At 39.1% G+C, this 13,032-nt stretch overlaps 1 protein-coding gene across 13 annotated transcripts in view; it reads left to right on the plus strand.

Moving 5' to 3' along the window:
* The window catches only part of FOXP1 (forkhead box P1), a 549,781-nt gene that overhangs the window by 488,742 nt on the left and 48,007 nt on the right, over window positions 1-13,032 (plus strand). For all 13 annotated transcript variants that reach the window (XM_031471119.2, XM_064496312.1, XM_031471116.2 and 10 more), the window contains one exon: window positions 5,347-5,451. In XM_031471119.2, the coding sequence (XP_031326979.1) occupies window positions 5,347-5,451 (105 nt within the window). The remainder of the gene's footprint in view (window positions 1-5,346; window positions 5,452-13,032) is intronic.

The raw sequence follows: 13,032 nt of genomic DNA on the forward strand, positions 1-13,032 counted from the left end.
CGCTAGTGAAATGAAATAGAATTTAAAATTTTGAGTTGATTTTGAAGGAGGGCAAGGGGAGAAGGCATGAACCCTCATGGGCACAGAGGTAGACCTTTTATTACAGATGACTCAGAAATTGAGAAAACAGAGAGGGCAAATTTGGAAAAGGGAAGAAACAAATTGGACAAGGCTTTGAAGACAGATGTGAGAACCTAGGACAGGGCCCAGGAAAAGCTGAGAATGTACCTCCAGAAGAAAGGAAAGTTGGCACTGAGGTTGGCAGGAAAGGTCTTGGGGTACAGTGAGGTATCCAGGCTCTTTATCTCTTTCAAAGATGATTCTCCTTTGGTCACTGCAGGGAAATTAGCTTCTGGGACAGAGCGGTAAGGACTGCTGAAGTCTACAGACTGCATACAAGAAGCTGTTCTTAGTTTTAGCGGGTGGGTTTAATGATTCTAGTTGAGAGTTTTGGTTATGTGGCGAATGTGGGAGGGTAGTAGTGAATAGTTGCCACTGAAGAACCATAACCATCATGTAAAATCTCAGAGGCTGAAGTCAGTGTTGAAATTAAGGCTCTGGCTGGTATATTTTGATGTAAGAAGAAATACCCAAAAAAGGCCCTTAAAAAATGTCATTGAGAATGACACCATTACACCATACTGAATAATATATAGACTGTATTTAGTATCGTGTGATGTCAGGAATTGCTACTGGATATTTTTGTGCAATTAGACTTTTTGTGATAGGTTGGTTCTTTCTAATCGGAAATGAGGTCACTATTAATTACTGTGTTTAAAAAATGTCTAATTTTTACATATCAAGGATTATCAGGAGAAATTTAACTCGTGGATTTTCTTGATAGTGTACTATTTGTATTTTATGTACTGGGAATAACATTAAATCATTGAAAGTGTCAAAATGCTGGTTTTCTCAAGTGGATTGGCTATGTCCTGGTCTGTACCTTCAAGAGTTTTTTTTAAAAGACCAGTATTAATTGAGTATATATCCACAAGAAATTAAATAGAAGAATACAATGATTTTCTCATCTGTTCATTTAAAGACTCCATCTCACATTTACTGAGCCCATGCCATGTTCTGTGTGAGGTGCTGAGGATGTAGAGGTGAATTAGACTCAATCTGTCCTCCTAGGAATTTGCAACCTAGGGGTTTATAGTAATAAAAATACTTTATTAAACAACTGATCCTGAATTTTTGAAGTTTATAATTTTGGGGTAGGCATGTTTAAATCTTTTTAAAATTGAATACATCTTTATCAGCACTAACCTTGATGGCCATTGAGAAGTTTGACTTCTCACATCAGTGAGTGGCCCTTGGAAAGTGTATTTAAATGATAAGACTCACAGGCTCTCTCTGACCATGAGATATTCAAATGGTCATTTTTTCCACCATGTTTCATCCTGGAAATGTAATTCTAAATTACTTCAAGTGAAAAAATTCCTGTGCTCGTTTTTAAAAATTTCCTGTCTTGTCCCGTTTGGCAAGTCCCCAAAAGGCAGTAAGAATATAAAGGTTTATTTCACTTTTCTGATGAAGCAGGAAAGCTCCCATTCAGAGGTCTAGCTGGTGAGGTCTAATGATACTTCATCCAGAATGACTGAAAGGCCGGAAGTGAGACTCAGCCACACGGGCAGCAAGTGTACCATGTTCTCTATACCACCGTCAGGGCAAGTGACGGTCTGCAAATTGAGCCCTGCATAGCACTTGATATTTCCAATGTGTGTATGTATCTGTGTGGATTTTTGTGTGTCCAATTACCTGGAGATCGTCATTCTAAGTGAAGTAAGTCAGAAAGAGAAGGAAAAATACCATATGATATCACTTATATGTGGAATCTAAAAAAGAAAAAAAGATAAACAAACTTACTTACAAAACAGAAACAGACTCACAGACGTAGAAAACAAACTCATGGTTACCAGGGGGTAAAGGGATGGGAAAGGATAAATTGGGAGTTCGAGATTTGCAGATACTAACTACTATATACAAAATAGATAAACAACAATTTTCTACTATATAGCACAGGGAACTATATTCAATATCTTGTAGTAACATATAATGAAAAAGAGTATGAGGGGAGAGGGTATAGCTCAGTGATAGAGCACATACCTAGCCTGCACGAGGTCCTGTGTTCACTCCCCAGTACCTCCAGTAAAAAAAAATTAATAAATAAGCCTAATCCCCCCCAAAGAAATAATATATGTAAGAATATGAAAAAAAAAGTATGTGTATGTATGACTGAAGCATTATGCTATACACCAAAAATTGACACAACATTGCTAAGTGACTATGCTTCAATTGAAATAAAAAAAAAAAAGAAGGGGAAAAAAAAAGAGCACTTGCACAGCAAAAAATACCTTCAACGTGCAAAATAAAAACTTTGAAAGATACCAAAAGTGATACTGGGGAAATTCATCCCCCCCCTCAACTCCCCAGTACCCCTCCCCAGAGGCAACAACTGTTACTATCTTTCTTAGAGATACTCTGCCAGGGCATTGCTGCCAATCTATTCTTTTTCCTTCCAAAGCCCAGCACTTTATTTCAGACAGTTGTATATTTTAAAGTATCCAAAAATGAAAAGCAAGCAACAGTAGTATGTATGGTATGTTTCCATTTTTGCAAATGAGTAACAGGAGAAGAAAGGTGCTGTGCACTGATGGACAGTGTGGGTGGTTTAACCCTGGTGGGACCGTGTCAGGTGTGGGACTGGGGTGGGGCAGGTTAGGAGCCAACACCGTATGAGGTGAACTTTTAAAAACAGGAGCGTATAATCCTTTTGTAGTAAAAATACAGTTTTAATGTAGAGACAAATTCTTAAGAGGTCTCCTGAGTGCATTTGTAGGTATGTGTGCCAGGAGCTGGCGTTTCTCTAGCCTTCAAGTGTAGCTGGTTATCCTCCTAAGGCTTTAGTGAGTTGTCGTCTGTCCTTACTTTGAAATAAAGATACCAAGTTAAAAATAAATTCTTAGAGGAGAGTAGTTTTTATTCGGGCCAAGGAGTCTTGACAAATACGTCAGCCCAAAGATGGGGTTAGAGGGTTGGGGTGGCAGACACATTTAAATCATATACATTTTATCTCCAGTCCCTAACTAGTTGAAGTGCCTTGTTTCCAACTTTTAAAAAAATGGCACGAAATAGATACAATGGCTGAGAAAGTACTGAGCATGGAGCATTTCTCAAAAGTAACTTAATATACTGTTACTGGTGGATTTTAGAACTTAGTACTCATTTAATTCTATTTCCCTGAGTGTATCTTCCAGTAAGAGTCAGTTATATACCAGGATGTTTGGGCCAGTAAATTTTATTTCTAACATTATTCATAAATATGAGAAACATGAAAGGAATCTCAGGGTCCATAATAGAGGAACGGTTAGCTAAATACTTAGGCGGGGAGCTCGAGCTCAGATGGTTTATGGAAGGACTGTTACCCATCAGTAAATAAGGGTTTTGAGGCTTAGGTGATAACATGAGAATGACATAAATACTCCTGCCTTAGTTTGTCAAAAATGTGTGTGTGTATGTTTATTTGAGGGTAATACTTTTCAAGATTTTCAAGGTTTTTACAACAAATATGTACTAACTCATTTAGAATTATGAAAATACTTTATATAATCTTCATAAAACTGGTAAAGAAAAGAGCTATTATGTTTGGATTTGTCTTCTTTTTAAGATATTGGTAGGAACAGTTTTCTTTTTAAATGATTTCCTTCCCTCTCAGAGGTACTTAGAAGAATTCTTGGATTTTAAATATTGCCAAAAAGAATTTTTTTTTAATTCTGTTTTTGTATCATACCTATTTTATTCTTTAAAATAACTGAGGATGAGCATGGATAGGCAGTCACGTTTTCCTTTGGTCCAATGGAATTACACCCACTTCACTGCTCAGAGAATAGCATTTATTATTGGGCTTTATCAGTCTCACTGCGACCACCTTCGGTCACGTGTGTCAGTCTTTTCTCTCATGGGAGCATCTTTCAGTGCTTTCGTAAGTCAGTTTCCTGCCTTTTTGGTTTTGTTTTGTTTTTGTTGTTTCCCAGAGTTATTTTCTACTTTAAGGCAAAATAGTTTAGCATTTTAAAATTATATTAGCTTTCCAGCCAAGTCATTCAAAAGCCACAGGGAGGCTTATGGATCTTTGATAAGGTGTTGTGTGATGTATACGTGTGTTTAGTATTAATGACCCTAAGTTTAAATGTTCATTATATGCTCACTGTGTATTAATTATGTTATAAGTCAGGGACAAGTGGCATTTGTGTATGTCTGCTCTGTGAATGCGAATCAATAAAATATATGAATACACATCCTGGTGGTAATGTAAAATACAAGCCTCTTGTGTGTGTGTCTGTGTGTCTGTGTGTGTGTGTGTGATATAATAATTCAGTGTGCTTGAAGTTCAAAGTCAGGCAGAGGCAGTGGAGTAAGTTGCAAAATAGCCCTTTCCTTGAAGCAAATGTACTTTAGTACAAAACAGACCTCTTAATGTTAGTTTTACATTTCTATCTGATGGAATCTAAGGTTATGGAAACGACTGTAAAAAATAATCGGTCTGAAAGATGCCTGGATGCAGAAATCTAATAGAAAAATATTTGAGAATAGGGCGCATCAGCAAGTGCAACAGATACACGTCCCTAAGCACCATGTGGCAGGGATCAAAGCATCCCATGACTTGGCTCTGAGTGTCCAGATCATTACCTATTGATTGGAACCCCCACTGGAGGATTAACCCCTTCATGGTCATGCTAAGTTTTCTTTCACTTTTGGTGTCAGTAATTTTAGGGATAGAATCTTCCTGCCACTATTAATTTTTAAGTGAATCATCTACTTGGATATATTTGTCTTTCTGAATTATTTTCCTCTCAATAGTTTAATGGCACTGTTCTTTGCTTGATAAAATTAACTTGTGAAACGATTGTACAATTATGGGAACACTGTTTGTGGTGGAAGGCAGGAGAAAAAAATGTGTAATATTCCAGGTAGAGAAGAGCAAGAGAATCTTAAAATCAAGTGCTGATTTAATAATTTTCATTATGTAGATTAAATGATAAGTCTAGCCTTTGAAAGACTCCTTTGCAGTCTGAGAGCTTGGCCTCAAACAAAAGCCTGTCAAGCATTTTTCATACATGGTGGTACATTTCTAAGATTGGACTGTTCACGTGTTGAAGTTTCACTCTTGCTTGTAAGTAAATGACAGCGCAGAAGTCAGTAGTAAATTCCACAGGAAGAGGAGAGTGCGGCTTGGTTCATGTCCACGTTTGGCCACGTGGGCGGGCTCCTCTTGCCTTTTTGTGTCTGGTGGGATGGTTCCAGGAGGCAAATTCATTCTCTTGTCCCCCGTGTATTTCCTTTCAGTTTGCCCCACGAGGAGCATCCCCATAGCCATCCTCTCTATGGACACGGCGTTTGCAAGTGGCCAGGCTGTGAAGCAGTGTGCGAAGATTTCCAATCATTTCTAAAGTAAGAATGATTTTATGTTGCTTTCTTCTTTTACATAGCCATCACCTCCCACTGTTCATGCTTTTCCTCATGAAATGCCTTTTTGATGGAGGGTTTCACACCACCATTTTGAAAGCAGACTCTAAATCACCAGGTCTAGTGCACAGTCATAGGAATAATTACAAAATCTATCGAGGGTAGCATTGTAAAGCAGAAAAGATTTACACTTAAGGGCAGTTTTGCTACTCCTAGTAAGAGCCTGTGTTTACTAATTTTTTCAGAATGACAGTGTATTAAGTAAAAATTCTCCCCATACTAAGCCGAGGAAATGTTACCAGCTGGATTCTTCTCTTTCTGTATTGGTGTTGACTTTTGTTCAGATTCTTGTCCTTATAGGGAGAACAGAGTATGTTTAATTCCTGTAGTTAAAGTATGACTAAAACTTGGGTTATCCCATTTGAATCTGTACCACTGATAAAGTATCGCTGTGAGTAAATGGTACATGAATCCTCTCACAGCTGAAGGGAAACGCGTCTGCCCTGCGTCTTAATATTTCCCTTACCTATAGAGCCTTGTCCTTTAAAAATACTGAGTCTAAACTGCCCTGCATTATTGACATCACATAAATATATTCATAATATCATTGAATCATTGATGTATGAACTGAGTATAATACTACATTATATTTAATATATTTATATATCATGCAACAAGCAAACATGCACATATAAAACTCCTGTATGTGTAAGTGCATGATGGTTTGCAAATTGGGTGTTGGGGGGTGGCGGTGTTTCCCTCTGGCTTTTCTGTCTCATTCAAGCCCCAGGAAATAGAGAGTAGAGGCAGACTGATTTACATGCAGGCCTCTGATTTTGTATGGTCTTTGTATTATTAGAATAATCTCTATATCTAGCTTTATGGACCTAGATACAAATATTTTAATAAAGCCACCCATAGAGATATCTCTCGTGTTACCTGCAAGTGGTTTTGGTGAATATCATTTTTTGATTAATGAATAGAAGCCTGTGAATCTCATTTCATAGCTTCCCAGCTTTAATATTTTATTTCGAGAGCATTATTATGTGGTCATTAAAATCTTAAGTACTCAAAAAAATTTTTAAACAGATATTTCAAATCGTTTCTAATTATTAGTACTTAAGAGCATTGATACTTTATTTTAAATTAAGCAACAGCCCTTAAGAATTATGATGATTCAAGTTAGTGCTACAGGGCTTTGTTCTCTTAGAAATCACTTATTGTAGAATCCATGTTTTGTTATTTCCTGATCATTTGCCTAATTGTATTTAGACAGCGAAAGAAAAAGATCCTGGCAGGAACCACTTTTGAATTCCTATTGCACCTTCTGCGCCCAGTGCCAGCTTTGATGACTATCTTGCTGTTCCTTTCACACTTCTATAGAATGGCCAGTAAACATCTATAAATCTGATTTATTTTATAAAATCTCTAGAACTATAAAATCGCTATCAGCATTTGGTGACATGTATCAATTTTAGAGTCACAAGGGAAAAGGGCAGTTTTCCAACTGACCACTTAAAAATTTTAGCTAATAAAGTATTTTCACCCTAATCCTCAAATCTTAGGTTCATTTATTACGTGAGTGGACAGTTAGGTGTGTATATATATATATTGGGAGGGAGGGGCAAATATACCTCCACAAAGAGATTTTCAGACCACATCAAGTTCTAAAGAAAAGAGTCTGAAGATAGAATAGGAGCCTAGACTTTGTTCCTATGGAAAAAGCCCTTTCCTTGTCTAAGGATATTAAGAGCTTGGCTCTTGTAGAGAAAACCACCTATTTAGTTTTCACTTTTATTCATGTCCCTCTCTTATTTATCGTGGTTTTGCACGCGACGTGATGGGTTGCTCAGTGGAATTGGAATGCCCATGGTGCTCCTGCAACTGTTGCTTATTTCCTTGTATTTATTGATTGGTGTATTTTTGTCGGGAGACTTCTGTTTGCAGACTACAGAAATCCCACTTCAACTGGCTTAAGCAGGGGGAAAAAAAAGGGGGGTTTGAGGCATGAAAACTGGCTCCCATAATTAGGAAGTCCAGTGGTACAGCCCACTGGACTGAACCCTGATGCTTGAATGAGGTTATTGGAATACTGGTTCATTGTCCCTTAGGTCTGTTTTAGCCTGTGTTGCCTTCACTCTCAGGCTGTCTTCAGCTGGAACTGAAGAAGGCAGATTTACACGCCACAAGTTTAGGATCCCAGGGTGCATCTCCTCTCCAGTAGTTCCAGGAAGATGTCCTGGGCAGACCGTCATCGGCCCAGATTGCGTCGTGTGTTCTGGCTTTGAGCCAATCGCAAGGAGGTAGTCAGGCTCGTGTCACATGCCCACCTTCAGAGCAAAAGGGAGATGTTCACCCCACAGGAGCCACGTGGATGCTGGGGATGACAGCTTTGGTTCCCACGAGTCAAAAATGAGTATTGGAAACCAGCAAAGGGAGAGTTAAGTGTTGAATGAGGAAAGACCCACTGGAAGTCAGAGTTCTCTTGAAACTTTTCTGAGTTTACACATTGATTGGCCATATATGACAAATTCAGGATTTTGATTTTCCTCTACAGCATGATTTTAGCTCTTGGAAAAATTTTTTTTTCTTGGAAATTTAGAGTTGTCTTCAGGGTTCAAGATCTTGCCTAGAGCAGTGGAAAGTCAATGAGTCTTCTTGTGAATTCACATCTCCCAGATCTCTGCTCAGCCTAAAGGTAATCACGTCGACTTTAGTGAAAGCGGCTTTACTTTCCATTGAACTGGACTGAAAGAGCCTCCATACTTCTTGTGGTTCGAGCAAAACCCATGTGGCCTCTTTGAGTGACATCAGTGGGGTCACTGTTTTCGGGAAGTGATGTTTCAAGCATTTCTTCTCAAACTGCCAGATTTGTAGACTCTGAAAACCCCTCATTCCTGGCCCCAGCCTTCTCCCCCGTTCTCCCACTTTTGAGGGGCTCCCTAACGGTTTTAGCAAGTTGGTACCAGCGGTGCTTAGATTCTCCAAGGTGGTCTTACTCAGTAAAAGCAGTATTACCTTGACTTTGATTTAGATACTGCTTTATATATATATATTTTCATCTATCTTCTAAGTTTCCTAATTTTACATTCCCCTGGTAAGAGTTTTTAACTAAATAGCCCTGAAGTGTGCTTGGCACCGTGCTTGACATATTCCAACTCCATATTACAATTCTAAGTGCTTTTTTATATATAATACATTTAGTACAACCACCTTATAGTGGTAATACTGTAGTATTACTCTCGACCTACAGATAAAGAAACTAAGGCACAGTGAAGGTAAGTAATTTTCCCAAGATCACACAGCTAGTAAGAGGTGGAGTCCAAATCCAAACCCAGACAAGTCTGGCTTCACAGGACTTGTTCTTAGTTGTTCTATGATAAATACCACCTGACTGGAGGCAGTTCATTTTATTAACCATATGCTTTCTGCTTAAGGCAGCAGGTGCAAAGAAAGCTTTGAAGAAAGGCAGAATGGGCAGTGAAGCCACTTGCTACGAGGGTGCTCTCTGAGCTCAGTATCAGCACGTGTGATGTGGGATGGTAATGATAACCAGCTCTTAGGGTTGTGAAAATTAAAAGGTGTATTGTGTCAAGTGTCAGGCCCATAGCAAGCACCCTTGAAAAATATTAGTACTTCTTATCTACCTAAGTATATTTTTAAAAGAGAAATTATTGAAACTCTCCAGATATCTTTGACCTTGTCCCTAGAGGCTGTGGTGATGTAAATCTTTGATGTGTTAGAGGAGACCGTTCTTTGATACAGTTTTTAACCATTAGTTTCCGGACAAAAGTCCCACAGGGTCGAACGTGATCCTAGGGCAGGGGTGGCCAGCTTTTCCTCTAAAGGATCAGCTGGTAACTATGGTGGGCTTTGCAGGCCAGCCCCTCTCTGAGACAGATGCTTAGCTCTGCCTTTGTAGCGCAGAAGCAGCCATAGGGTGCCGTGTAAGGTTTGGGCGTGGCTGTGTCCTTGGACTGGTGTGCTGACCTCTGACCCAGTGTGAAGTTTTTGGGTGTCACTAGGTTTTTAGCTGAGCCACAGTCTGGCACCCCCTGGGCACGGCTCTCCTGGTCAGCTGCATCTGGATTCACAGAGCCCTCCTTTTTCTTCACATTTTAGACAGCCACTTGACTCAACTGCCGCGGCTTTTGTACTTACGTGGCCTTGGGTTCTGCCACCTGGTTTTTAGGGTTCAGTTTGAATGAGAACATGACTTGGCTTGGTAACTGTTTTCCAATCTTCTGTTGCTCAGACTGGTAAGGGAGAACTTTTAGAGAGGCCAAGATCAGTTATTCAGTATGAAAAATCCCATCTGACAATAAAATGCCACTGTTAACAGAGAGACAGGTTATGAGAAGGGAGGGGGGAGACTCACAGGTCTGAAAACGTGGCCTGTTTTTTTTTTTTTTCCTTCCTGAGGAAGAAATACCATAACTGTTGGTAAATCAAAACCAGAGGTTTGACACTCATCTGTGATCATTCTGCAGTGTTTGTTCCCAAGGTGAGGTATACCACAGGGCCCTTGATTTCAAAGATAAATACTGTACAAATAACCATCCTGTTGTCTTTCCCTCCCAGCCAGCTGAGGGGCGCTTTATCAGAACCAGCAGATACCCAGTCTTTTGTGTGCATTTATTTCCCTGTTTCTTCTCAAAACAAGTTGCAGTTTGAGTGTTGTTTTTTTTGTTTTGTTTTGTTTTGTTTTAATCTATTAACCATGAGTTATCATGTGACTGTTGTGTTTGTTGGAGCACACTGATGCCAGCAGGTACTCAGGAGAACTCTAATGAAATCCGCCAGCCCTGCATTGCTTGGAATCCTCTGATAACAGAAAAACAAAAACAAGCCCAGTACCATCCAGAGAGGTGAAACTGGGGTAGTTCTCCCATCCTCTTCCCGTCGGGATCAGGCTTTTTCTTTTTAAACGAGGTTGAAGACCCAGTCTTCACCGATAAAAATACAGATCTATAATTCTTCCCCTTTTCTTTTTGAAAAAGGGCCCATACCATTCTGTGGCAAGGTGGGGAGTGGATTTGAAGGTTAAATCATGACCACATTTTCCTGTTTCTAACTTTGAATGTAAAAATCAGACACAGACCCATAGTTTCCCAAATACTAGGTACTCGTATGTGCCTGGGGAAAATACTTCCATTTCCCCTGTCTTTTTTTTTTTGATGGTCGCTGGTATAACATCTAATAAAAGCATGATTTGTGTCCTTGCTTAGTATCCATTTGAAAGGAATTTGGGTTTTTTTGTTTTGTTTTGTTTTGATTTTTTTATTTTTATTTTTATTTTTTACTTTTTGGTTATTTCTCATGTAGAAAAGCACCAGGCAAAACAATCAAAACCAAAATTCCTTTGCATGTTAGTCAGATGTACATTACTTATTAAAGCCAAAGTAAACTTTCTACGTGCTCTAATAGAAGACAGGGAGAGAAATGTTGCAAGAAAATGCCCAGCGGTGGAACTTTGACCCTTTCAAAAAGGTCGAGGGCTGGAGATGGTAGAGGACAGTTCATCACTAATTCGCTTTAAAAAAAAATTTTTTTTTTCCTGTGCATTTCACTTCTGAAAACTGTGAAGCGTTTTATGTGAAAGAAACTACTAAGTGCGCTCGGTAATGTTTTCACAAGTGTTTTTATCATGGTAACATCTTGTTTACTTTAGTTCCCGGCCTAAAACTACTTGGAACATGTTAAGAAAACATTTCGAGAAAGCCTCGACAAAGAGGCTTTTGTTCAGCAGCCACCGTGAGGCTGCAAGGATCACAAAGGTGTTAACTTTCAGCCCCTTAAGCACTTCCACATGAAATTCCAGCAACTATGTTTGTGGTTTTGGAAAAACAAAGTGTATGTTAAAGAAACCAGGTATATGCTAATACATGTCGAAGGAGGCCGGATATCATAAATTGTTTCAAACCCATTTGTGGCTCTCGGTTTGCACGCCTGAATGTTCTGCAGTGAAATTCCCTCTCCTTAGTGCAGGAGCCTGGAGCACGCCTAGAGGGAAGAGCCATCTAGAAGGTGGGTGGATGCAAAGGGAATTGTAGCCTCACCGTTTAAGTCTCCAGGACTGGGGGATGAAATGTTCCCCTGTCAGATCCCAGGTGACAATTCTTGGAGTTTTACATACTGAGCTTAATATTTTTATGGATTTGATTTTCCTACTGATCTTGCATTTTTGAGTTGTTTTTAGAAAAATAGAGGTTGGGTGGGACCAAAAACCTTTTTTTTTTCCTGCCCCTTAAAAAGTCTCTCCTTTCACCTTTCTGACATTGTTCCAGACTTCAAAGACCTTTCCAAGCCCTCAGAGGTCAGAGTGGCCTAAATACCACAGCGCCCTCTAGTGATGTATAGAATGTTGGCTGGAAAAGTTTAGACAAGTTTGCCAAAGATAACAGGCCCAATGCCACCACTTTGCTCAAAAAGAAGCAAATAAGTTTGGAACGCATTTTTTTCCCTCTTTTTCGGCAAACAGATTTTAGTCAGAAATGCAAATGAAGTGTAATTTTTCCTTGTAGGCTTTGAAAGCATTAGAAAAAATTTTGACTGTCTACTCATGGAATTCTGCATTTGTGTGTACAGCACATTGTTCCACTGTGGAGACACTGTTGTGTGTTCTCATATTTTAAGAGCCATTAGTTAGCCTAGGTATTTCACGTGATCACTTCCGGCGTGTAATTAGAAGGCATCGCTTAAGAGACAGGGATCATCTTTGCCCCATACTTTTATTGACACTGTCTACCATGTTATGGCCATGTCTAAATGGTGAAATTTATTATCAGCAGTAGTGTCACACAAAAGTCTGAGACAGCGATTCTCCTTTCAATAAAAGTAGTTAAAAACCTTTTAGAAAATCCATAATTTTGATTGCTGGTACTTCATAAATGTATAACTGGTACTTTTTAGCTGTCTCTTTAGGGAAAAATGAGTTTTATCACCTGCAGTACCTGGGTTAATGAAATTGTGTGTTGGAATTTAGCCAGGATGAAAGATGAGCTCATTCCAAGACACTAATATTGGCAACAGGTCTCATAAAAGGCTCTGACTCTTGAGTGAAGTATCATTAGATTTTTTTTATTATTATTATTTTATTTAAATTGAGGGATTAAGTTAGTTGTCATTTTCAAAGTTCCCCTACTAGCAAGATTCTCATTTGGCATCCCATTCGAAACCCAGTGACCGAAAAACCTGGACAGAGCCAAGAGAAACAGAAATGTCCATCAGTGCCTAGTCGAAGAATTTCCTTGCTTCAGATTTCATCTCCAGTTCCTGTTCAGCCCTTTTACAAATCACGACTCTCAGCTCAAATTTGAAATAATGCTGCCTTTTTCCCCCGTGTTCCTCCTGTGTTTGATTGTTTGTGGATATTAGCTGTCCAGGAAATCCCATACTTACAGATATAAATCCAGAATGATCTTGTTTTTCCGCAGCCAGCCCAGGATGTATTAGACAGTTATGATGATTTGTTAATTTTTGTGACCTGTATTTATTTTATGTGCGCTGTATACTTTGAGGGTGGAATCAGCTGTTGAAGCCGTCTCGTCTCTCACACATAGAAAG

The sequence above is a fragment of the Camelus dromedarius genome, chromosome 17 (genome assembly GCF_036321535.1).
Source record: "Camelus dromedarius isolate mCamDro1 chromosome 17, mCamDro1.pat, whole genome shotgun sequence".
Lineage (NCBI taxonomy): Eukaryota > Metazoa > Chordata > Mammalia > Artiodactyla > Camelidae > Camelus > Camelus dromedarius.